The sequence below is a fragment of the Dendrobates tinctorius genome, unplaced genomic scaffold, assembly GCF_039654945.1.
Source record: "Dendrobates tinctorius isolate UK_male_01 unplaced genomic scaffold, ASM3965494v1 ptg000127l, whole genome shotgun sequence".
Taxonomy (NCBI): Eukaryota; Metazoa; Chordata; class Amphibia; order Anura; family Dendrobatidae; genus Dendrobates; species Dendrobates tinctorius.
Window position 1 is genome coordinate 11,142,387 of NW_027361795.1, and position 26,909 is coordinate 11,169,295.

General features: G+C 44.9%; 1 protein-coding gene across 4 annotated transcripts in view; it reads right to left on the bottom strand.

Annotated features, from left to right (window-relative positions):
• Positions 1 to 12,030, bottom strand: part of LOC141047417 (uncharacterized) — a 143,343-nt gene extending 131,313 nt beyond the window's left edge. For 3 of the 4 annotated variants that reach the window (XM_073542498.1, XM_073542500.1, XM_073542499.1), the window contains exon 1: positions 11,690 to 12,030. Coding sequence is in view for 1 of the 4 variants with exons in the window: in XM_073542497.1 (XP_073398598.1) it covers positions 11,583 to 11,659 (77 nt within the window). In the remaining 3 variants the exon portion in view is untranslated. Of the gene's footprint in view, positions 1 to 11,582 lie in introns of all 4 variants that reach the window. The other variant, XM_073542497.1, reaches the window with a different exon arrangement.
• Positions 12,031 to 26,909: the final 14,879 nt, after the last annotated feature.

Genomic DNA, 26,909 nt, shown 5'->3' on the forward strand with positions numbered 1-26,909 from the left:
TGAGGATACTTTTTTCAGCTGCAAAAGCTGATCATCTTTTTAAAAAACCGCATCACCTGAAAGGTTTTTGAGCTCATAGATAATATTTTCAATAGCAAAAGCAGATTAGAAATCTGCTCTATCTATCCATTTATCCATATCTGTCTATCCATATCGTATCTGTACCAAAAAGAATGAAAACCGGGTAGTACACCAATATATATTCTGTTCTATCTAAATATCTTGATTATGGGATCATAAAAATGATTAAATGTCTGAGGTTCACATTGTACTACAATAAATTTTTCACTTAAATATAAGCAATATGTGTGGGAGTCGGAGTCGTGGAGTCGGAGTCGGAGTCGGTGTAAGGGAAATTGAGGAGTCGGAGTCGGAGTCGCAGGTTTGGCTTACCGACTCCACAGCCCTGCTCTTGGATGGACGGTACGATTTGGCAACGCGAGAACGGCAAAAACATAGCTTACGTCTATTTTAAACCTCTGACGCCTGAAACATCAATACTGGTGGTTGCATATGGAATGGAAAACTACAGTGCCTTGCGAAAGTATTCGGCCCCTGGAACTTTTCAACCTTTTCCCACATATCATGCTTCAAACATAAAGATACCAAATGTACATTTTTGGGGAAGAATCAACGACTAGTGGGACACAATTGTGAAGTTGAACGAAATTTATTGGTTATTTTAAATTTTTGTGGAAATTCAAAAATTGAAAAGTGGGGTGTGCAATATTATTCGACCCCTTTAACTTAATACTTTGTTGCACCACCTTTTGCTGCGATTACAGTGCAAGTCACTTGGGGTATGTCTGTATCAGTTTTGTACATCGATAGATGTGACCGCTACATCAGAGGTCATTCGCGCAATGCATCCCTGAGAATGGAAGTTGCCGCCAGCGCCAATGAGGGCCGGGAGGACTCCGGGTGATATCTGTTATGAATGGGTCACCAAGGAGGAGAGCAAGCCAAAGCTAAGCCTCAGAAAACCAGAGAGGATGGTAACTAAGCGGATTGCAGACCCCTGATCCTATCCACACAACTAGCAGTAGCCGTGGAGCGTACCTACGATGATCCAAGACGCCTCGGTACAGCCGAAGAGCTAACTAAGCCTAAAGCAAGAAAGGGGAAATCTAAACTGCCCCAGAGCAGACCCCAAAGGAATAAATAGCCCCCAAACATACTGTCGGTGAGACAAGGTGAAACCACAAACGCAGGCAGGAAAATAGACTGAGCAAATGATGGGGCCCACACTAGCTAGACAGGAAAGGAAAGATGCTGTCTTCAATCACGCAAAAAAACCCTGCAAAAAGTCCAACACGTCTGATGCAAAAAACACTTAAGTCGCACGACTTCGCCCACTATATCAGCACTCTGGTATATTCTGAAAGCAGAGCAAAAACAGGCCAATCTAATAAGGGACAAAAACAAACTGGCACAAGCAGTAACATATGGACGGTGATTCAGCACAGCCCCAGCCGGAGCTGGCTGACCCACACAAAAATGAGATAGACAAAACCAGATCAAATGCAAACAGAATAGCAAATGAACACTTAGCTGAATATGCAGGGACTGAGCTGGAAACATCAGACCTCAGGAGGCAGAAGAAAATCACCAGCAGGGATAGAGGGAGTCGGCTGTCTTAAATCCCAATCTTAAACCCCAGATCTCCAATCGTCGTCCTCATTATCAGGTGGCAAGCCTCTGTTAATGAGATCAGCTCCATTACCTCCAGTAACCACCAGAGGGAGCCCAGAAAGAGAACTCGCAACCCCTCTGTCAATCTAACCAGCTCCACTACCTTCAGTAATAACCAGAGGGAGGCCAGAAAGCGAATTCACAACAGATATCCCTATTTTTTTTATTATTTTTAACATCCTCTTTTACTATTGATGCTGCATAGGCAGCATCAATAGTAAAAAGTTAGTCACACTTGTCAAGCACCATGCTTGACAAATGTGACCAACCTGTCAATCACTTTTCCAAGCGATGCTTCAAATCGCTTGGAAAGGCGCAAGCATTCTGCAAGCTAAAAACGCTTGCAAAACGCTTGTGTTTTACCCGCGGCGGCAAGTTACGGAAATGCTGTGGACAACTCCGCAGCATTTCTGCAACGTGGGCACATAGCCTAAAAGGGAACCTGTCACGTCTAAAAACTATATTAACCCGTTTCTGCCATGAGACGTACTATCCCGTCCATGTGCCCTGGGACTTAATTCCCAGGGACGGGATAGTACGTCATAGCGATCAGCGGCACCCACGTGGTGAGCGCCGCTGATCGCGGCCGGGTGTCAGCGGATTATCACAGCTGACACCCGGCACAATGTGTCAGGGGCGGTCACGGACCGCCCCCGACACGTTAACCCCTTGCACACCGCGATCAAACACGATTGCGGTGTACCGGGGGTTAAAGGGAAGCATCGGCAGGGAGGGGGCTCCCTCTGTGCTTCCCTGAGCCCCCCACGGCAGCGCAATGTGCAGCGCTGCTGCGGGGGTCTCCTTCCCTGCAGGCCCCCGAATCCAAGATGGCGACGGGGACCTTCGGGGGCTTGCAGAGAGCTGGCTTCCTCAGTGCCTGCAAAGCGAAGGCACAAGGAAGCCTGCTGCACTGCCTGTGACAGATCGCTGATCTGTCACAGTGATCTGTGATGTGTCAGATCAGCGATCTGTCACAGGACAGTGCTGTCCCACCTTGGGACAATGTAATAAAGTGTAAAAAAAGAAAAGAAAAAAAAAAGCCAAATAAATTAGAAAAAAAAAAAAATATTCCCCCAATAAATTCATTTTTTGGAAATAAAAAAAAAAAAAAAAAAAAAAAAAAAAAGTACACATATTTGGTATCGCCGCGTCTGTAACGACCTGCCCTATAAAACTGTCCCATTAGTTAACCCCTTTAGCAAACTCCTTAAAAATAAAAAACGAAGCAAAAAATAATGATTTATTATCATACCGCCGAACAAAAAGTGCAATAACGTGCGATCAAAAAGACGCATATAAATATCCATGTTACCGCTGAAAACGTCTGTCATCTTGTCCCGCAAAAAACGAGCCGCTATACAGCATCATCAGCGAAAAAATAAAAAAAGTTATAGCTCGCAGAATAAAGCGATGCAAAAATTATTATTTTTTATATAAAATAGTTTTCATCGCATAAAACCGACAAAACATAAAAACATGACCTAAATGAGGTATTGCTGGAACCGTACTGACCCGAAGAATAAAACCGCAATTTTACCGCACGCGGAACGGTGTAAACGCACCCCCCCAAAAGAAATTCATGAAACGCTGGTTTTTGTTCATTCTGCGTCCCAAAAATCGGAATAAAAAGCGATCAAAAAAGTCACGTGCCCGAAAATGGTACCAATAAGAACGTCAACTCGTCCCGCAAAGAATAAGACCTCACATGACTCGGTGGATCAAAATACGGAAAAATTATAGCTCTCAATATGTGGTGATGCAAAAACTATTTTTACAATAAAAAAGCATCTTTTAGCATGCGACAGCTACCAAACACAAAAACTGACATAAATAGTAAATCAAACCCCCCGTTATCACCCCCTTAGTTAGGGAAAAATAATAAAATTAAAAGAAAATGTATTTATTTCAATTTTCCCATTAGGGTTAGGGCCAGGGCTAGGGTTAGGGCTAGGGCTGAGATTAGGGTTAGGGGTGTGTTGGGGTTAGGGTTGGAGTTAGAATTGGGGGTTTCCACTGTTTGGGCACATCAGGTGCTCTCCAAATGCAACATGGCATCTGATCTCAATTCCAGCCAATTCTGAGTTGAAAGTGTCAAATGGTGGTCCTTCCCTTCCAAGCTCAGCTATGCGCCCAAACAGTGTTTTACCCCCACATATGGGGTATCAGCCTACTCAGGACAATTTGCAAAACAACTTTTGGGGTCCAATTTCTCCTGTTACCCTTAGGAAAATAAAAAATTGGGGGCAAAAATATCATTTTTGTGGAAAAAAATGATCTTTTTATTTTCACGCCCGGGTGTTATAAACTTCTGTGAAGCACTTGGGGGTTGAAAGTGCTCACCACACATCTAGATAAGTTCCGTGGGGGGTCTAGTTTCCAAAATGGGGTCACTTGTGGGGAGTTTCAATAGTTTAGGTACATCAGGAGCTCTCCAAACGCACATGACACCCGCAGACCATTCCATCAAAGTCTACATTCCAAAACGTCTCTACTTCCCTTCCAAGACCCGACATGTGCCCATACAGTAGTTTTCTCCCACATATGGGGTATCAGCGTACTCAGGACAAATTGGACAACAACTTTTGGAGTCCAATTTCTCCTGTTACCCTTGGGAAAATAAAAAATTGGGGACTAATTGATCATGTTTGTGGAAAAAATACGATTTTTTTATTTTCATGCCCGGGCATTATAAACTTCTGTGAAGCCCTTGGGGGTTCAAAGTGCTCACCACACATCTAGATAAGTTCCTTAGGGGGTCTAGTTTCCAAAATGGTGTCATTTGTGGGGGGTTTCCACTGTTTTGGTACATCAGGGGCTCTCCAAACGCGACATGGTGTTCGATCTCAATTCCAGCCAAAAACGTCAAATGGCGCTGCTTCCCTTCCGAGCTCTGCCATGCGCCCAAATAGTGGTCTTCCCCCACATGTGGGGTATCAGCGTACTCAGGACAAATTGCACAATAACTTTTAGGGTCCTGTTACCCTTGGGGAAAAAAAAATTGGGGGTGAAAAGATCATTTTTTGGAAAAAATATGATTTTTTAATTGCACCGCTGTACGTTATAAACTTCTGTGAAGCCCTTGTGGGTTCAAAGTTCTCACCACATATCTAGATAAGTTCCTTGGGGGGTCTAGTTTCCAAAATGGGGTCACTTGTGGGGGGGTTTCCACTGTTTAGGTAGATCAGGGGCTCTGCAAACGTGACATGGCGTCCGATCTCAATTCCAGCCAATTTTGCATTGAAAAAGTCAAACGGCGCTCCTTCCCTTCTGAGCTCAGCCATGCGCCGAAACAGTGGTTCCCCCCCACATATCAGGTATCAGCGTACTCAGGACAAATTGCACAATAAATTTTGCAGTCCAATTTCTCCTGTTACCCTTGGTAAAATAAAAAAATTGAACCTGAAGTATTTTTTTGGTGAAAAAAAAAGGTAAATGTTCATTTATTTTTTTTAAATATTCAAAAAAATTCCTGTGACGCACCTAAAGGGTTAATAAACTTTTTAAATGTGGTTTTGAGCACCTTAAGGGGTGCAGTTTTTAGAATGGTGTCACTTTTGGGTATTTTCTATCATATAGACCCCTCAAAGTGGCTTCAAATGTGATGTGGTCCGTAAAAATAAAATGGTGTTGCAAAAATGAGAAATCGCTGGTCAATTTTTAACCCTTATAACTTCCTAACAAAAAAAAAATTTTGTTTCCAAAATTGTGCTGATGTAAAGTAAACATGTGGGAAATGTTACTTATCAAGTTTTTTGTGTGCTGTATCTCTGTGATTTAAGGGCATAAAAATTCAAAGTTGGAAAATTGCGAAATTTTCGCCAAATTTCCGGGGGTTTTTTCACAAATAAACGCAAGTTATTTGAATGAAATTTTACCACTAACATGAAGTACAATATGTCAGGAGAAAACAATGTCAGAATCACCGGGATCCATGGAAGCGTTTCAGAGTTATTACCTCATAAAGGGACAGTGGTCAGAATTGTAAAAACTGGCCCGGTCATTAACGTACAAACCACCCTTGGGGCTTAAGGAATTAATCTGCAGATGTGGGTGCTAATCTGTTGGTTAATAGCGTTCTAAAACCATTAAGCCGCCACACTGAATGCCCGGCTGCCAAGAGGAAATTATCTTTAAATACTCCCGACAATTTCTTGAGAACAGACCAGTCTCCAAAAGCCTTCTCTTCTCTGGGTATCCAGATGCATTGGCCTGCAGTCACTCATAAGCAAGCTCTGCACTGAACCAATCTTAGGAAAGGGTCCTTGCAAATTTTTTACTTTCTTGGGTGCCCCAAAGCCTTCTTCACAGCAACTGAACCTTTCTCTTTGAGGCTCTTGATGATCCAAAAAATGGTTGATTTAGGAGCAATCTTACAAGCAGCAATGCTTTTGGTTGCAAAGCCATTTACATGCAAAGTAGCGAGAGCTCCTGTTTCCTAGGAGATAACCATGATTAACCAATTCATGACATGCAGTGTACATGCACAGTGCATGTCGGATCTCTCCCTTTGATGTGGGCCCCCGCGCTGAGCCCACATCTTTCCCACAGCATGTCAACTGATTTCATCAGCTGTCATGTGCCCCTAACAGAATCACAATCCATCTGCGACTGTTAAAACACATTAAATACCATTGTCAATCTCTGACAGTGGCATTTAATGATATCACGCCAGAAGCAAGTCACTAATCCCGCCCATTGGCGCCCGTGTCACATGACCACGGGCCACCAACTGATTAGCATGACAACCTGCGGTGTGAAGCAGACGCCTGTGGTTGTCATTGCTGGATTGCTATGAGCATCGCCCAGCAGTAGGCGCTCATAGCAAGTGAGCATTTCTTCTACATAAAGCAGGTCTGAAGCCCTGCTCTATGTAGCACAAGCGATTGGATAATCGTAGCTTCAAGTCTCCCATGGAGACTATTGAAGCAAGTGAAAACTAAGAAAAATGTATGCATTTAAAAATATAAAAAAATGAAAAAAGCCTAAAACACCCCTATTCGCACCATTAAAAATAAAACAATAAAAAAAATAGACATATCTGGTATCGCTGTGTTCAGAAATGGCCCATCTATCAATATATAAAAAGAAATAATCCAATCTGTAAGTGGCATAGTGAGCAAAAAAAAAGGCAAAATGCAAAAATTACGTGGTTTTTTTTTGGGTCGCCGCAACATTGCATTAAAATGCAATAACGGGAGGTCAAAAGATCGAATCTACACCAAAATGATATCAATAAAAACGTCAGCTTGACGCACAAAAAATAAGGCCTGACCCAGAAATGAAGACGCTATGGGTCTCGGAAAATGACAATTTTAAAAAATGAACCTATACAGGTTTGGTATCTACAAACTCGTAATGACCTGGAGAATCATAATGGCAGGTCAAGCATTTGGTGAACATAGTGTATATATATATATATATATATATATATATATATATATATATATATATATATATCGCAATTTCACCGGACTTGGAATTTTTTTCCCAATTTTCCAGTACACGATATGGTAAAACCAATGGTGTTGTTGAAAAGTACAACTCGAGCCGCAAAAAGCAAGCCCTCACATGGCCATATTGATGGAAACGCAAAAATGAAAGTGGGTTGCGGCGTGAAGGGGTTAACAGAATAAGTCAATGATTTCAAACATCAGTCCCCTTTTAAAGCAACAAGTCCATTCTTAAGATTCAAATCAGCATGACAGAATGTTATTAGATGCCTTGTCCTCATTAATGCTTTCTCCCCAGCTAACACGAAGATCAATGAAATGATGTAAGAATTAATTTTATGGCATAGCTGAAATTCAGCGGAAATTGGGCCTTTGTGATTAAGTTAATTTCCATGGCATGAAAAGACATTGCAAATCATCTGATCATGCTTCATAAATTTGCCACTATAATAATGGAAGCAGAAAACTTTGTGATAAACAAAATTTGGACAATCTCAAAACGGTCCGCAGTTTACAGATGTGAATGTTCCAATAAATTTAAGGCCCCGTCACACACAGTGCTCTCGCTAGTGAGAGCGCTGATTTTGTGACGGCACAGCGATCTCACCAGCGAGATCGCTGTGTGTGACAGGAATCAGCGACCGCCCCCCCCCCCCCGGCGGGTATCGCTGATCGTGTTCGATCGGCCTGAGCCATTTTTCCATCGTTGCTCTCCCGCTGGCCAGTGCACATCGCTGCATGTGGCAGCGGGAGCCAACGATCAGCGAGGCTCCCAGCGCTCTAAGCAGGCGCTGGGAGCTGGTCTCTATGGTAAATATTGGGTTACTAAGCGGCGCGCCTCACTTAGTTACCAGATGTGTACCTTAAAAACCTGCGTGCTGACAGCTCCCGGCGCGAGCACGCAGGTTTCTAAGGTACACATTGGGTAACTAAGTGACACGCACCGCTTAGTAACCTGATATTTACCTTAGAGACAGCGTCCTCGCTGGTGCTGATCGCTGGTGAAGCTGCCTGCGCGCGGCTCCTAGATAGCCGATGTTTACCTTGGAAACCAGTGTGTACACTGGTTTCCAAGGTAAACAGCGGGTATCCAGGAGCCGCGGCTCCTGGATACCTGACGTTTACATTAGAAACCAGCGTCGCTGGTCCTGATCGCTGGGGCTGTCTATGTGACAGCTCACCAGCGATCAGCCTAACAATGTCCCAGCGAACCCATCCATGTTGAATCGCTGGTGGGATCGCTGGGACATCGTTGTGTGACGGGGGCTTATCAGTATGTCTTTGGAGTGTGGGAGGAAACCGGAGTACCCGGAGGAAACCCACGCAAACACGGGGAGAACATACAAACTCCTTGCAGATGTTGTCCTTGGTGGGATGGTAAGTGTATTACTAGGGTTAGGGAACTTATATTATTGGCACCACACCAGCACTGGAATGGAATTAAAAAAAAAAAAAGCTCTGGAGAGGTGCTTTAAAAACACTTTTTACAATATTTGTTAAGGTCCTGTCACACTAAGCGATATCGCTAACAATATCGCTATAACTTGTGACGTTATAGCGATATTGCTAGCAATATCGCTGTGTCTGATACTTACCTACGACCCGCTCCACTGCTGGTTATCGCTGATCGCGCGAGAACGTCCCGGACTGTTTCTCGTTGTCAGCTTCTTGTGGCACTTCCTGTGGAGAGACGAGCGTGGAGCCGGGCGGAAGGACGCAGGATCGCCTAGTGTGACAGGTAAGTAGCGACCCCCGTCCCCAGCGATGTCGCTGGTGAGATCTGCCTGTGTGGCAGCTCACTAGCGACCACTTAGCGATGTACCAGCGATCCTGACCGCGTCATATCGCTGGTCGGGATCGCTGGTACATCGTTAAGTGTGACAGTACCTTAAGTCCATATAGGAATATTGAACCTGTGATTATCTGATCGCTTGTACTGTACACAGCAATAGTAGAGGACAGCTGTCTATAGCACAAATCACAAATCTGAACACTAGCCAGAACCTGACATTCACAGAAGCATCACGATGAGCACGGGAATCGTCAGCAAACCCCCCCACTGTCACGGTAACCCACAATCACCCCGTGATCGCGTTACAGGGACACCGATGAGCTGAGATTGCACCCCCTGCTGGTGCACTGTAAATCCTGCATAATAGACTGAAAGTGGCATTTTTCATGTCAACAGCCGTAGGTGGAACTCTGTAACGTACACTACAGTCAGGGGCAGATGATGGCTGAACGTCACAGCAATCATCTGCCACGAAAGATGAGAGTTTGACTGGTGAGCCTGCGTCTAAGTCAGGGAGTTACATTAGGACATAACCGTGCGCCCTACTGCTGCAAATGGTTATTAACAAAGCTCCAGAAAAATACATTCAATTCAGACAGAAAATTTTAACTACCTAAAACACGGGCGTATAAATATATAGTGAAATTTTTGTTTTTTTTAATCAGGCTTCTTCAAAATCAAAACCGTCAGAAAATGACCTTTAAGACCTATTGTTCACATAAAGTTTCTGTGCTGCATGCATTTCTTTTTATTTTACATTTTGGCATGGTTTCTTTTTTTCATATCATGATCTTTATTACAAAAAAAAAAAAAAAAAAAAAAAGAAACTTGCAATTTTCACACTGGCCTATGGGGCTTTTTTTAAGCTCTCGTGGTATGTGCAGACAATTAGGAATTGGCAGCGCTTTGGACGCAGCACATGTCCACTGCATGCAAAGCGCTGCCGCCTATTGAATGCAGGTGAAGCCACATATGTTCATTGAACCGTACGGATTCACCGCATCCAATTCATTGTATGTGTGAAATTTCTCTTGCGGAGGTCTAGCGTCTCCGCAAGAGATATTGACATGCTGCTGTCTGGAGAGACGCGCCACATGTCAGTCTCCGCGAGTGATCTGTGAGCGCCTGTGCACGCATAGTGGGCATGGGACTTCTTGAAATCCCATCCACTATGCTGTAACATCTGGACACTGCGGGTCGGACACTGCACAAGTACGCAGCATCCAGCCCGCAGTGGTTACTGATCGTCTGCACACTCTAATAATTCCTGTCCTTTTAGGAAGCGTATTTAGCAAAAAACACTGTGGAACATAGGTCTCAATTCATCAAAGTGCTTTTGCCTGAAGAGTTGCAACATTTTTTGAGTAACTTGAGTTTGGGCAAAAAAAATGTGTAATGTTTTATATTTTCATCCCAGCCCTGGCCAGAACCACCATCCACCAAAGTGGGCAGAACAAAGCGTGGTGATACCCACCCTACAAATTCTTCAGAAGTTACCCCACTTTAGTCCAGGCTGGAGTTGTCTGGTCTAAAATGACAAGTGTACTTTATGTGACTGCAGATGTGCAAATGCTCGCAGCGCACGCACTGCACACTGTGAGGATCCTCCGCTGTGAGCTCAATGCAAACGTACTGCATGAAGGCCAAAAAGTCAGCGCCGGGAATGGCAGTCACATCGCCACAATCTAACAGAGAATCTTCACAGCAAAAGTCTAACTGCTGACTTGTCGTTTCACACCAGACAACCCCTTTAAGGCTGGGGTCAGACTTGCGAGAAACTCACACGAGTCTCCCATGTCAATACCCGGCACTTGGATCGGAGCGTTCAGCTGCATGTATTTCTATGCAGCTGAACGATCCGACCCGAGTGCCGGGTATTGTCGTGCGAGTTTCTCGCAAGTCTGACCCTGGCCTAAGTAGCAGATCTTACTCCACCCCACCTCTTCAGTAACACTGGGGTGTACCAGTCTTAATGAATCACATAGTATTTAGGAAGGGGTTGTCAGAGTAGTGACCCCTTTAGAGGAGATGCTCACTACCTCAACATCCCTTTCTGAATCACATGTAAATAATAGCGCCTATACTCATCTCCTTTGCCATTCCATGTTGTTGGGGCCTGCTTTCCCCGGGGTTCGCATGACATAGTTACGCCACGCCAGCCCTGTGGCCAATACGCAACTGCTTCTCTCTCACTTCTGGACACCTGAAAGACGTGAGAGCTGCAGCTGCTTTCACGATTTCCTCTGGATGTCCATCTCGTCCAAAAGCAGCGAGTGAAGAGGTCGCGTATTGGCTGCTGGGCTCGCATGACGTAACTATGTCACGTGAACCCAGGGGAGAGTAGGTGCCACCATCACGCAATGGCATAGGAGGGAAGTATAGGCAGTGTTAGTTTACAGAGGGGAACTATGGTGATTGAGAAATAGTTGTCCAAGTAGTGAACCCCTTTAAGGGCTGAAACATGAAGGGTCTCAGGTCTGGACATACAAGAGGCAGACATTTCCTGCAATGTCGCACACGAGTCTCGTCACGCCCCAGCCTACCATGGCTGCGCCCATGTTACATTTCGGGGCTACGTGAAGTTGCACAAACAGTAATGGCTCACGGCAGCCACACGCGGCAGGAGCAGGCAGGCTGCGGCCACTCACAGGAAGTCCGCACACTCGGCTCCACCCGCACAAACAGCTACAAGCAGCCTCCGGTGTAACACAGAAGTAGAGTCCATAACTTCTAGCACACAACGCTCCCGCCTCACCTCAGTGCCGTTCATCGAGGACTGACCCTTCCCCCACCTCCTGTGAGCGTGGTGCGACGTAACCGTACAGCGCCGGGGTCACAGCTCGTAGTGTCTCCTCAGCAGCCCGGAGCACTGTCCGCTGCAGAAACCGCTCCCCCTAATGGGACGTGCGGCAGCTGTACAGAAGACGCAGCCAACCACCTCGCCGTGTGCTGCTCGTTATCTTGTCCTGCTGTGACCGGCCATTCCCAGTTGCATATCTAGACCCCTCCCAAACATGGCCCCTTCCTGTCCAGGGCACTTCCAGAACAAGAGGTTGCCAATACTGCAGCTAAGTGCCCTGCACGTCCATAAGGCAGCCCGCCTCTGGCCCTCGTGCACTCATTGCAGCCAGCCCTTATAGAATTGGCCAACTCCAGCATGGAATTACACAAGCGCTAAAAAAGAGTGCGTGTCATACATCACTAGCCCAGAAAGTGGGGCGAATGGAAGGTACAGTTATCTAACCTGACTAATGCCCCCCCGATACATGAGATCTGATGGCCCAACAATGGCGCCCCCGATTGTGGGCCAACAGCTATCTCCGCTAACTCCCCACACACAGATGTCTGATGGCCGAACAATGGCGCCCCCCGATTGTGGGCCAACAGCCATCTCCGCTAACGCCCCACACACATGAGATGTCTGGTGGAAGAACAATGGCGCCCCCCGATTGTGGGGCAACAGCTATCTCTGCTAACTCCCCACCCACATGAGATGTCTGATGGCCGAACAATGGCGCCCCCGATAGTGGGTCAACAGCTATCTCCGCTAACTCCCCACACACAGATGTCTGATGGCCAAACGATGGTGCCCCCCAATTGTGGGCCAACAGCCATCTCCGCTAACTCCCCACACACGAGATGTCTGATGGCCGAACAATGGCGCCCCCCGATTGTGGACCAACAGCCATCTCCGCTAACGCCCCACACACATGAGATGTCTGGTGGCAGAACAATGGCGCCCCCCGATTGTGGGGCAACAGCTATCTCTGCTAACACCACACACACACAAGATGTCTGATGGCCGAAAAATGGCGCCACCGATAGTGGGTCAACAGCTATCTCCGCTAACTCCCCACACACAGATGTCTGATGGCCGAACGATGGTGCCCCCCAATTGTGGGCCAACAGCCATCTCCGCTAACGCCCCACACACGAGATGTCTGGTGGCAGAACAATGGCGCCCCCCGATTGTGGGGCAACAGCTAGCTCTGCTAACACCACACACTCATGAGATGTCTGATGGCCGAACAATGGCGCCCCCGATAGTGGGTCAACAGCTAGCTCTGCTAACACCACACACACATGAGATGTCTGATGGCCGAACAATGGCGCCCCCGATAGTGGGTCAACAGCTAGCTCTGCTAACACCACACACACATGAGATGTCTGATGGCCGAACAATGGTGGCCCCGATAGTGGGTCAACAGCTAGCTCTGCTAACACCACACACTCATGAGCTGTCTGATGGCCGAACAATGGTGGCCCCGATAGTGGGTCAACAGCTAGCTCTGCTAACACCACACACTCATGAGATGTCTGATGGCCGAACAATGGTGGCCCCGATAGTGGGCCAACAACTATCTCCGCTAACTCCCCACACACATTAGCTGTCTGATGGCTGAACAATGATGAATATAGGCTTTATATTTTATCAGGGCCAAACAATTAGTATAACCCCTTCACCCTGAAGCCTGTTTTCACCTTCATGACCAGGTCAATTTTTACAATTCTGACCACTGTCACTTTATGAGGTAATAACTCTGGAAAGCTTCCATAGATCCCGGTGATTCTGAGATTTTTTTTTCTCGTGACATATTGTACTTTATGACAGTGGTAAAATTTCTTTGATATGACTTGCGTTTATTTGTTAAAAAATGGAAATTTGGCAAAAGTTTTGAAAATTTTGAATTTTTAAACTTTTAAATTTGATGTATAGAGAAAATGAAAAATAGGTCACCACAAATGAGAGTCAGGTGCAGGGAACTCTGTCCTGGTCAGATAACTAAATCCATAAGAAAAGAAGAAAATATGTTCCAGCGCCTTAAAAAATTACAAAATCTTTATTGAAAAATTATTTTCTTCTTAAAACAATAATGCTCTGAGACAAATCAAGCAAGCAAGACAAGTAGGACAAAGATCACATAATGTAATCGAAACGTGCCGCTTTGGCATCTTGTCTTGCTTGCTTGATTTGTCTTGACCTGATAGTTACAGAGTGCACCGGCCGTAACTATCAACACACCTGTGGCACAAGGTTCTTCATCTTCACCCATATATATTACCAATAATATCCAAATGTCACAGCCGATAAATATTTGTTCCAGTGTAACGAACACTATTAAAGGAATGCCCATAAACATAGTTAACCACGAACCTGGGAAACAACTGATTTTCTCTTTACAAGATATGGACGATTATGGTATTGATGACAACTTGGAACTTTAACAAAACCCCACCAAAAAGATGAAGATCACAGCTGCAAACAATGCGCAAAAAAGGCCGTGATTGTCTTGAAATTCATTTTCTCTTGGGCATACTTTACCTCTTACTAAATTGTTGCAGAATGATGCATACAAAGCTCCCATGTCTACTCAGCACGACACTTTGCCAATCGGCACCGTTATTGCACACAAAGGCTGTAACCAACGTGTCACGGACACTTGTCACAAAGAAGGCCAGTTTATCAGTAGGGCCCACTCATAAAGAGTCTGTCTTTAGCTCTTTAGAAGGCACTACCATTAATAATTTGCATCCAAGAGTCACAGAGGAAGATATGGAGCTTTTCTGTGTATGCGGTGCCTTGAAGTAAACACTTTCATTTTTGCTTAAATTTTTCATGAGCTGAACTCAAAAAAACAAGATTTTTTTCTATGTACACAAAAGGCCTTTTTCTCTCAAAAAATGTTCACAAATTTGTAAAATATGTGTTAGTGAACACAGAAAGTCTCGCACGATCACGCTGGCACAGTTCTATTACTGCCAAGGGGTGACGAACACCAACATCAGAGTGTTGTAGCAGGAGGAAGAGTGAGGAGTATTGTGGGAGCATCTAAGGCATCACGCTGACACAGTTCTGACATTCTCTAAAGTCATTTTATTTTGGTCAGAACTGTGAGTGCTTACTTTTTCATCCCCATGATGCAGCCTTTTCAAGGTTGGACAGCACCTTCAAGTGATTAACACACTTCTAGTGAGTACACACCCACACAGCTGGACAAAATGATATGCCCTGTTGAAAGATTAGAAAATTAACATACTGGGTGCTAGTAATTTTGGTGCTTGTTTTACCAAAATGGAGTGGAGAAATAAAAAAAAAGAAGAAAACGTTTTTGTCTACATCCCTGCTACTAGGTGTAAGATTATACAATTTATAAAGTCAAAATTTGTGAAAGATAAGATAAGATAATCCTTTAATCGTGCCACCATGGGGAAATTCAGAGCATTACAGCAGCAAGGCAGGAACAAGTACAGATACAGATGCATAAAGGCATTACATTTACAGTAGGTAGGTACATATATGAAAAGAAAAAGATATAACCGGACTATCACAACTTTGGATCTATCATTTCACTGTTTAGGTCGTTCTCCGTTTTGGACAGTGCTGGTTATACAGCCTAACTGCAGCAGGAAGGAAGGAGTTTCGATAGCGCTCCCTCTCACATTTAGGATGAAGTAGCCGGTCACTGACAGTACTGCACATCTTTGTCACGGTCTCATGCATGGGATGGGAATCATTCTGCACCAGGTCCTCTTTGTGGTAGAGAAGGGAGCTTGTGAGTCCCAGCTGTACCAACCTACCAACCAATTGATTTGTGCCTGTGGGTTACAGGTTTATCAGGGCACAGGGCATGTTTTTTTTGTTATGGTGGAGTCAGGGCACATTACTCTTCAGTAAGGAACCCTTGGGTAGAGTGGATGCGAGTCAATTTACAGGTCGCAGTCCATCAGCCACACTAGTGATCTGTGGCTGTAGGACGGAAGCACTGAGAAACACATCTCTGTCTCCTGTTTTGATTGGCCCTCCTGGCGCACGCGAGACATCATGCCTTACTAGCTAATCAGAAGAAGATCTGTGTATGACCTCAGGTAACAGACGGTTCTCAGGGCTCCCATCTAGCAACCACAGTTTACTTACTTGGCCAATGGACCTGGTTTGGCGAATCAGTGATTCATATCAACTCTACTCATGAGGCATTATTATTCACTAAAAGGCACTTGGCACGTTATTATTATTATTCATTAAAGGGCACTGAGAGCATTTTTATTCCCTAGCCCTATCATGATATGACAATTTTTTCTCTTTAGTTTTTTCCTTCTCTTCTTTTACCTTACCATCAGCTGTATGAGGACTTATTTTTCGCAGAACAAGTTATCGTTGTGAATGAAATTATTCACTTTGCCTCATAATGTACTGTTAAACAGAAAAATAAAATCTTGGGGAGGGGTAAAATTATGTAAATAATGCAGTCCTGTCATTGTTTTGGGGGTTTTGTCTTTACGATGCCCATTGTACAGCAAAAACAACCTAGTACTGTAATTCTTCAGGTCTGTACGATTACGGCAATACCAAACTTCATTTTTTAGTGATTTAAAACAATGATAAAAGTTTTTGTGTGCTGGCAACTCCAATTACTCTAGGGACAACCTTTAAAAAAACTAAAAACGCATAGATCCGAAAGAAAACAACGGAAAAAAGTTATTTTGCAGGATGTAAATACTGAGTTTTCCCCTTCTACTGACTCCCCTATTAAGAATTTGAGTGTAGGGGGGTGTGCCCAGCAGCCGACAAGGAGAGTCGCACTCTGGAGAGCTCCTGAAGGGAACAAATTCTGCAAGCTTTTCAAACTTTCCAAATAGCTTTTTTCAGCCCTCTGCTTGCCGAGCCTTTCCCGGAGGATTGAGGGTCAAGAGTTTTGACAGCAGCGGGGCTCGGAGCTGCGGCTACTGAGCCTTCACCGCGGTTCATATTTCCAGCATCCTCCTGCATCGTTGCTGCCATCTTCAGAGTCTGTGAGAGGCCAGACACAGGCTTACCTGGGGAGCCAGACGGACGGGATCGGATCTCAGCGGGAGCTGCAACGCGAGACGGGCTGTGCTCTAGTTCCTCGCTCACTCCTCACGGGCCGCGGTACGTGTGAGTGGGAGAGGTCCTGGCTGGAGTCGCTGCTGTCGGCGTGCTGAGGGACTCCACTCCTGTTCCCGGGATTTTGTGTCAGAAGATTGCGTGGATCGGGTGTGGATTCTGGAGCAGAGGAGGTGAGCGGATCGCGGTGGGTCCAACGTCTGGGGTGCCTGCTGTTGTGGGTCTGTTCTTGGGGGCTTCCCGGCATGGAGAGCGGCCACCATCTTAACAGGCCTGAAAGCTGAGGAAGAAGCCTGCCCCCATAGATAGAAGAAAACCCCGCAAACAAATCCGAGGCACTTATTTCTGCCTATCTTGGACTAAAGGCGCTTCCAAGATTGTGATCAACCTGATCAGTCCCTGCAAACATTTATTCAAAATACCCATAGTTAATCCCCAGGTACGTTATATAGGGCAGAGTGCAGAACGAAGCCATGCTAATGTCCTGTTATTATACCTGGCTATTATTGGGATTCTAGCGACACCTAGAGGCGACACATAAAAATTACAAATAGCTCTTGAAAACCCCCTCTCTTCTACACAGGACTCTGTAGTTGGAGCCATTGTGAGACTGGGCCTCTGCCCTCAATGAATAAATAAATGACTAGGAAACATGGAGGGTGCTTGCTGATGATGGGCAGGGATTGACGGTTTAATTATCTCATCCCCCCCGGTTCCCCCCCAAATATATGAGGTAACAATAGACGTGATCATCTATGGGAAAAACTAGACTGACAGTCAGCCAAAATGTAACTAAACATAAGGAGTCTTCCCCGGAGGATATGAAGCATTTTCTCAACCCTGCCCCACAGGTCAGGAACACACGATCCTCATCTTCACAAGTCATGTCCCAAGACGGCTATCCCCTAAAGGGGTTATCGAGCTCATGTAGCTGTCCTACGAAATCCATGGAAGATTGCGACGAGGACCCTGCTGTCAATGACGAAATGAGTATAATTGAGCTGAGTAAATATATAAAGGCCCTGCCTATCAAATATGACTTGGAGGGGTTTGTTTGCAGACTCGAAAAGTCGTATAAAAAAGAGATAAACAATTTGAAGGCAGAATTTACTTCCCGAATTGAAGATGAGGAAAAAGCCCACGATGACGTTCACCACGAACTTCAGGCCTACAGAGAAGTTATAACTGAGCATACCCTTAAAATAGAAGAGCTTACATCTGGCTTGGAGGACTTGGAAAATCGTAATAGGAGAAATAACATCCGTATTCGTGGTCTTCCTGAATCAATTGGTTTCTCTGACCTAGATAACATGGTGCAAAAGATTTTTTTGGAGATCCTTGATGATGCTGGGGACAGCTCAATCGAATTTGACAGACTCCATAGGTCCTTAGGGACCAAATCTACCTCTAACACCCATCCTTGTGATGTCATTTGTAGAGTACACTACTACAGAGTTAAAGAGGCCATAATGACTGCCACAAGGAAAAAGGGGAATATAAAGTTTGAAGGCCACCAAATCCTGATTCTTTCAGATCTATACAGATGTACTTTGTCACTGCGCAGAGCCCTTAGACCCTTATTAGCCAAATTAAAAGAAAGAAACATTGCATACAGATGGGCTTACCCCTTTCAACTGATGGCTTTTAAGGGAGGTAAAACGGCCATTTTCCGTCGCATTGGAGATCTAGCTAATTTTTTGGGAACTTTTGACTTACCAATGATCGATCTTCCAGATTGGCCTCTGACTCCCGCTCTTCCTGAGGCTCCACCTAGATGGCTTAGGCTACGTTCACACGTAGCGGAACTCTCGCGGAAATTACCGCGAGAATTCCGAATTCCATTCTGCGGGAAAATCGCATTTTAAATTCCCGCAATTTTCCCGCGGAAAAACTAGCATTTTGGAAGCGTAATTAGCTTGCAGAATTGCTAGCGTTTTCCAAGCGATCTGTAGCATCTCTTGAAGAACTGATTGACAGGTTGGTCACACTCGTCAAACATAGTGTTTGACGAGTGTGACCAACTCTTTACTATTGAGGCTGCCTATGCAGCATCAATAGTAAAAGATAGGATGTAAAAAATAATAAAAAAATATATATAGTTATTCTCACCTTCCAGCGTCCCGCGCAGCCTTCCCGCCTCTCTCCACGCTCCCGATCCCAGTAATCCTTTGCGAGAATTACAGCGATGGCGTCCGTTCTCGCAGGATTGCGACGTCTCGAATGACCGCGAGACTTCGCGATCCCGCGAGAACGGACGTCATCGCTCGCAAAGGATTACTGGGACCGGGAGCGTGGAGAGAGGCAGGAAGGCTGCGCGGGACGCCGGAAGGTGAGAATAACAATGCTTGTTATTTTAAATTCTATTTTTTAAGGGATATGGTACCCAAAGCCCGGAGGACAGTCTCCTCTCCTCCGGACCGTGGGTACCATCCGCAAATGTTCTGCTTACTTTTCGCATTGTGTGCACAGCCACATGCGGAAAGTAAGCAGAACAATGCATTCCTATGGGTGTGGGATCGCCGCGATTCCGCTAAAATAATGAGCATGCTGCGTTTTTTACCGCAAAGCGATTCCGCCGCTGTAAAAACCGCAGCATTAGCACAGCATTGCGGAATCCCACAGGAATGCATGGGATGCTTATTTTTCGCGTTTTCGCGGCAAAATCGCGCGGTTAAAACCGCCGCGAAAACTCAAAAAAAACGCCACGTGTGAACATAGCCTTACAGTCCAACATTCCAAGAGGAGTAGTGGCGGAAATCCATCAAGCATCACCTGATAGCCCACTATCCTTTTGTGCATTTTCCCTACAGGGTGCGGGACTGATCCTGATAGGATTGGTTGATAGTTTTGCCTGACTGTCCTTAACATGTTTAACTTCTTTTCGATTCACGTTTGCTTTATAGTTGTTAATAGGTCTCGATTGCTGTCCTCTTTTACCTCTGGACATGTGAGATGTGGATGAGATACCCTTGTGTTCATAATCTGGGGTATTACGTAGTCTCACCCGTTAATTATATGCAATGTTTTATATTGACCCGGGAAATGACCGCGTTTATATTCTATATAGAATGATTTCCCTTTGGGACTCGCCCCCATGTTTAGGGGAAATTTTAATGAGTTCTTGACCTGTTCATTTGGGGGACCCCTCGAGCGGGTGGGTTCCTGTCCGGCTTCGGCTTTCTCCCTCCTGGAGTGGTGCAAAGGTAGAAGACTACCAATGCTGGCACCAGTAGTAAACACTGTAAGAAATGTTTCTTTCTGTAAACTGCTACTCTCTTTTACTTTCTCTAACTTCTTTTACCTTCATCTATCTCTTTCTCTCCTTTCCCTTCCCAATACCCCTTTTTATTTGACCTTCCATTTATACTGGGGATACCTATCAAGGGCAGACATTTAGAGGCAATTGGTATAGGTGAGAATCTAGACTATGGATAAAATCAAATTTTGTTCCTTTAATGCTAGGGGGCTCAATGTTCTGGAAAAAAGAAGGCAAATATTGTACGCTAACCATAAACAACGAATCTCGGTTCCTTTGCTACAGGAGCCCCACTTCAAATCTGGATCTATACCTCAGTGTTAATCAAAATACTACCCTAAGTGGGTTCATGGTCCAAATCCACACTCCAAATCCAGGGGGGGTCTCTATAGCTTTCCACAGCTCTTTTTTGCCAGATAAGTTGACTCATTAATAGATTCCGAAGGCAGATTTATCTTCCTGATGATCTCATGGGGATCTCGTAAACTCGTAATAGCCAATGTGTATTTCCCGAACCAGGGCCAGCAGAAGTGGGGTGCGGAGTGCAAAAGACGTCTTGCGGAGTTCGCTGGCTCCTCTCCTGTGATCTTCGGGGGGGAATTCAATACTCCCATGAACCCCACTGTTGATGCTTCCTCGGGTAAGTCTTCCTACTCCTCTTCTTCCATCGCCCAAATAAAAAAACAGATGTTTGGCCTGAGGTTGGTAGATGTGTGGAGGGCTCTTCGCCCTGATTCTAGAGACTTCAGCTTTTTCTCGTGGGTCCACAATACTTATAGTAGAATTGATTTTTTTTTATATCACACAGTTTAGTGGACTCGCCGGTAGAGGCTGATATAGGGTCAATATTATGGTCGGATCATGCGCCAATTTACTTCTCGATTGTCCTCCATGCTCCAGTTAAATCCGGTTTCTCTTGTCGTTTTAATGAGAACCTTCTTCGGGACGCTTTATGTAGGTCTGATTTGGAACGTGCAATTATTAACTTCAGCACATTTCATGCTGCAGACCATACTTCCCCTTCGGTTAAGTGGGAAACATTACAGAGTGTCCTGAGGGGGGTTCTTATTTCTCATGGGGTGCGTCTTAAGAGAGCCAGAGCCGCCGAGATAGCTGAATTGTCTAGGCAAATTCAAAAACTAGAAAAACAACACAGAAAAGATTTAGAAGTCGATACTCTCGCACACCTGTCTACATTGAGGCAAAAATTATTAGCTATAATTGATGAGAAATCACGGCAATTTAGAGACCGCCTCAAAAATCTTTGGTGATTATTATAGGGAGCTCTACAACATTGGTGGCCACTACAAAGATCAGCCAATCAATTCACTTCGGGATAAAATTAAACTACATCTGCAACAAACTAATATACCTGTAATTTCTGAGGACAGATTGTTGGACTTAGAAAAAGACTTTTCATTAGAGGAAATTTCTGACACCATCAAAGAACTGAAATAGGGGAAGAGCCTAGGCCCCGATGGATATACTGCAGGATTTTATAAACCTTTCTCTGCCTTATTAAGCCCAATATTTCTCAATATGTGCAATTATATTTCATCAGGAGGATCTTTTCTTCTACACTCCCTGGCTGCTCATATTACTGTTATTCCTAAACCTGGGAAAGACCCGTCTATGTGCAGCAGCTAACGACCAATCTCTCTGATAAACCTAGATATTAAACTGTACGCAAAAATGATTGCTAAGAGATTGCGTCCACTGTTGCCGAGCCTGATCAGTCAGAACCAGGTGGGGTTCGTTCCAGGACGAGAAGCCAGGGACAATACCATATGGACTATTGCTCTGATAGATAAGGCCATTAGGGTGGGAGACCCCATGTGCATACTGTCGATTGACACCGAAAAGGCCTTCGACAGGCTGCACTGGGAGTTCATGTTCCAGACATTACAGTAGAGGGATTGGGTTTGAAGGAAAACATGCTCCGTAGAATGTCTGCCCTGTATACATCTCCAAGTGCACAAGTTAAAGCCAATGGCGCATTATCAAATATTTTCCCTATTCGGAATGGTACAAGGCAGGGCTGCCCCCTTTCGCCCTTACTCTACATACTAACGATGGAGCATTTAGCAGCCGCAATTCGTAATAATCCATCAATTAAAGGTCCAAAATTGCAATCAGGTGAACACAAACTGGCACTTTTCGCAGATGATGTTCTATATATCTCATCCCCAATTACAAGCCTTCCAAATATTATTCAAGAGTTACATAGGTTTGGTCGTCTAAGTAACTTTAAAATCAATTCTCATAAATCCGAGATCCTAAACATATCCCTGAAACCACCTATGATAAGGCAGCTGAGTGCCTCATTTCCTTTTCGCTGGCGCTTTAACTCTCTTACTTGGGAGTTAAAATCACAGCATCGCAATTATATGATGCCAATTTCACGGTTGCCTTACACAAAGCTGAGACAGACCTACAAAGATGGCATAGATTACAGCTTTCTTGGTTGGGCCGGGTTAATGTGATAAAGATGGATTTATTGCCGAATCTCCTTGTACTATTTCCAAGCAATACCTATGTACTTACCTGCTTCCTTCTTCTCACGCCTTAAAAGAGCGATCACTAGATTCATATGGTCACAGAAACGGGCTTGCATTTCCTATTTTCTGTTAAGCCTGTCAAAAACGAGTGGGGGAGTGGGTCTGTCAGATTTTTCTTTATATAGTCACGCATCGAATGGAGCATGTGTTTTGGACCTATTACCATAGTAAAGGACATAAAAAGTGGGTAGGATTGGAAAATGACCTCAATGGCCGTGACTCCCAAATAATCATTTGGTTCCCAAGAAAGGATGGTGAGAGCAACATACTTCTACCCTTTCTTACCAGGAAGATGGCGGCTTTTCTCAATCGAGGAGGCCGAACCCTAAAGAACTCTTCATCTCCTGGCCCTTTAACTCCCATCTACCATAATCCGTATTTTCCGGCGGGACTATGTAGGAAAAATTTTTTAAATAACAGCTAAATCGAAAGGTCATTGCTCCCTGTTGATTCTCCTGGATCTCTCTGCCGCATTTGACACTGTGGATCACCAGCTCCTCCTCACTATGCTCCGCTCTATAGGCCTCAAGGACACAGCCCTCTCCTGGTTCACCTCCTACCTCTCTGACTGCTCCTTCACTGTATCTTTTGCCGGCTCCTCTTCCTCTCCTAGTCCCCTTACTATCGGGGTCCCGCAGGGCTCAGTCCTAGGCCCCCTCCTCTTCTCTCTATGCACTGGCCCTATTGGACAATCAGCAGATTTGGGTTCCAGTATCATCTCTATGCTGATGACACCCAATTATACACTTCTTCCCCTGATCTCACCCCTACCCTAATTCAAAATACCAAGTATTGTCTGCTGTCTCTAACATCATGTCCTCCCTCTATCTGAAACTAAATCTCCCCAAAACTGAACTTCTTGTGTTTCTCCCCTCTACTAACCTCACTCTACCTAACATCGAAATAACCCTGGAGGGTTCAACCATAACTCCCAAGCAGCATGCCCACTGTCTTGTGGTCATATTCGACACCGAACTTTCCTTTACTCCCTTGTTATGAGTTAATTTTCTCCTTCACCTCTGATGTCTGATGAACTCCCTCTGCTGGTGAAAGGAGGTAGTGAAATTGATCTGGATGGGAAGAACCTGTCATCTGAACAGGTGGAGTGTGATTCGACATCCGGAATTTCTGAGTGGATATAAGGCAGCCGACGCCCTGCTGGGTTGCTGGTGATCCTTTCTGCTCTGAGCTCTGGCATCCAGTTTAGTTCCTGTCTACTAAAAGCTAAGTTTTTGCTCTGCTATTTTTCCATGAGATTTTGTCTGTTTACTTAGTGTTTGTGTTCAGCCTGCCCTGGTTGGGACGGGCTGAACTCCATTTTTGTCTCTGATCAGTTGATCTCTTTGCTCTGTCTTCAGAATATACCTGAGTGCTGATATAGTGATTTTGAAGTCTAGTGACTTCAGGGCCTTTTCTATCAGACGTGTTGGACATTATTTTTGGCAGGGTTTTTTGCGTGATTGCTGCCAGCATCTTTTCTGTCCTTTCCTATCTAGTTAGTTGGGCCCCATCATTTGCTCAGCCTGTCTTTCTGTCTGTGTTTGTGTTTTCATCTGTTTTTCACCGACAATACATGTTGGGGGCTGTCTATTGCTTTGGGGTCTGCTCTGGGGCAGTTTAGATTTCCCCTTTCTTTCTTTAGGCTTATTTAGCTCTCTGGCTGTGACGAGGGGTCTAGGGCACTGTAGGAACCCCCCACGGCTACTGTTAGTTGTGGTGAATAGGATCAGGGGTCTGCAATCCGCTAGCTACCAACCTCTCCGGTTTTCTGGACTTAGCTTGTGTTTTTGTTTTTTCCTCCTCCGGTGACTCATTCATAGCAGAATCACCAGCCATACCGCAGATTCTAGGGTACTCAATAGCAGGAAAGAATTGTAAAAAAAAAAAAAAAAAAAAGTGTCAGAATTTTTTTTTTTGTGTATATTTTTTCCTCTAGTTCTCTGAGGCCGTAGGGGGAATTTTTTCTCAAAGGAGATTAAGCAATTGTCTGATCGTGTGGAGCAGCTCACTGCTGAAGTGCGGGGAATTTCCACCTATCCTGCTCATTCACATGCTGCTGAACCAAAGATCCCTACTCCTGATGTGTTTTTTGGGGATCGGTCTAAATTTTTGAATTTTAAGAATAATTGTAAATTATTTTTTGCCTTGAAGCCTAACTCATCGGGGAGCTCCACGCAGCAGGTTAAAATTGTCATCTCTTTGCTGCGCGGCGATCCCCAGGATTGGGTGTTTTCTTTAAAACCTGATGATCCTATTCTAACTAATGTGAACGCATTCTTTCAAGCCTTGGGGTTGTTGTGTGATGAACCTAATGCTATTGATCAGGCTGAAAAGGCCCTGTTGGCATTGAGCCAGGGTCAGGATTCTGCAGAGTTGTACTGTCAAAAATTCCGAAAGTGGGCGGTCCTTACTACCTGGAATGATGGTGCCTTGGCAGCTCTCTTTCAGAAGGGTTTGTCAGAAACCGTAAAAAATACTATGGTGGGATTTCCTGTTCCCTCTGGTCTTGACGATTCTATGTCATTAGCCATTCAGGTTGATCGGCGTTTGCGTGAACGCAAAACTGCACGAAAGGTGTTGCCACCTGTGGAACAAATGTCTGAACCTATGCAATGTGATAGAGTTTTGTCTAGGGCACAACGTCAGGAGTTCAGAAGGTGTAATAAGCTGTGTTTTTTTGTGGAGATGCCTCTCATATTATTTCTGTCTGCCCTAAACGAGAGAAACGTTTTGCACACACATTTGCTGTGGGTGGTGTTCAACCTAAGTTTCTTCTGGCAATTACTCTGATCTGCTCCCTGTCCACATTTTCCGCTAAGGCTTTTGTGGATTCGGGAGCAGCTCTGAACCTGATGGACTTGGATTGTGCTAAACGTTGTGGGTTTCCTATGACACCTCTGCGGACGCCTATCCCTTTGAGGGGTATTGATGCTACTCCTTTGGCGAAGAATAAACCTCAGTTTTGGACCCAGGTAGTAATGCGGGTCGCCCCAGACCATCAAGAAAATTGCAGATTTTTGGTGTTGCATAATTTGCATGATACCATTGTTCTGGGCTTTCCTTGGTTGCAAATCCATAATCCAGTTTTGGATTGGAAATCTTTGTCTGTGGTGAGTTGGGGTTGTGGGTGTGCCCTTAGTGACGCTCCTGTTTTCTCCACCTCTCCCCAGTCGCATGATGTTCCTGACTATTTGGCTGATTTTTATGATGTATTTAGTGAGAATGAGTCTGCGTCTTTGCCTCATAGGAGTTATGACTGTGCAATTGAGCTGAGCCCTGGGTGTAAATTTCCCAAGGGTCGACTTTTCAATTTATCTGTACCCGAGCACGAGGCTATGCGATCCTATATTAAGGAGTCATTGGAGAAGGGTCATATTAGACCATCCTCTTCACCCTTAGGTGCTGGGGTTTTTTTCGTGGCCAAGAAAGATGGTTCATTAAGGCCTTGTACTGACTATCGTTCCCTCAACAAAATTACTGTTAAATATCAGTATCCATTACCCCTGATTTCCGATCTATTCTCCAGAGTTAAAGGTGCTTGCTGGTTTACCAAGCTTGACCTCAGGGGGGCATATAATCTTATTCGCATTAACCGTGGGGATGAATGGAAGACGGCGTTTAATACTCCGGAGGGACATTTTGAGTACCTGGTGATGCCTTTTGGGCTCACTAATGCCCCTTCTGTCTTCCAGTGCTTCATGAATGATATTTTCCGAGACTTTGTGGATAAATTTTTGATCATCTATCTGGATGATATTTTGATCTTTTCCAGGGATTGGGACTCTCATGTGGAACATGTTCGGACTGTGTTCCGGATTTTGAGGGAGAATTCCCTGTATGTCAAAGGATCGAAATGCCTTTTTGGGGTACAGAGGATTTCATTTTTGGGATTTATTTTGTCTCCGTCATCTATTGAAATGGACCCTGCCAAGGTACAGGCCATTTATGATTGGGTTCAGCCCACTTCTTTGAAGGCCCTCCAGAAGTTTTGGGGTTTTGCTAATTTTTATCGTAAATTTATAGCTAATTTTTCTGGTATTGCCAAACCATTGACTGATTTGACTAAGAAGGGTGCTGATGTGCTGAATTGGTCTCCGGAGGCTGTTTCTTCCTTTCAGGAGCTGAAGCGAAGGTTCACTTCTGCTCCGGTCTTGCGGCAACCTGATGTCTCACTCCCGTTTCAGGTAGAGGTGGACGCTTCTGAGATTGGTGCAGGAGCTGTTTTGTCCCAAAAGGATCCTGTGACATCTAAAATGAATCCCTGTGCTTTCTTTTCCCGAAAGTTCTCCCCATCCGA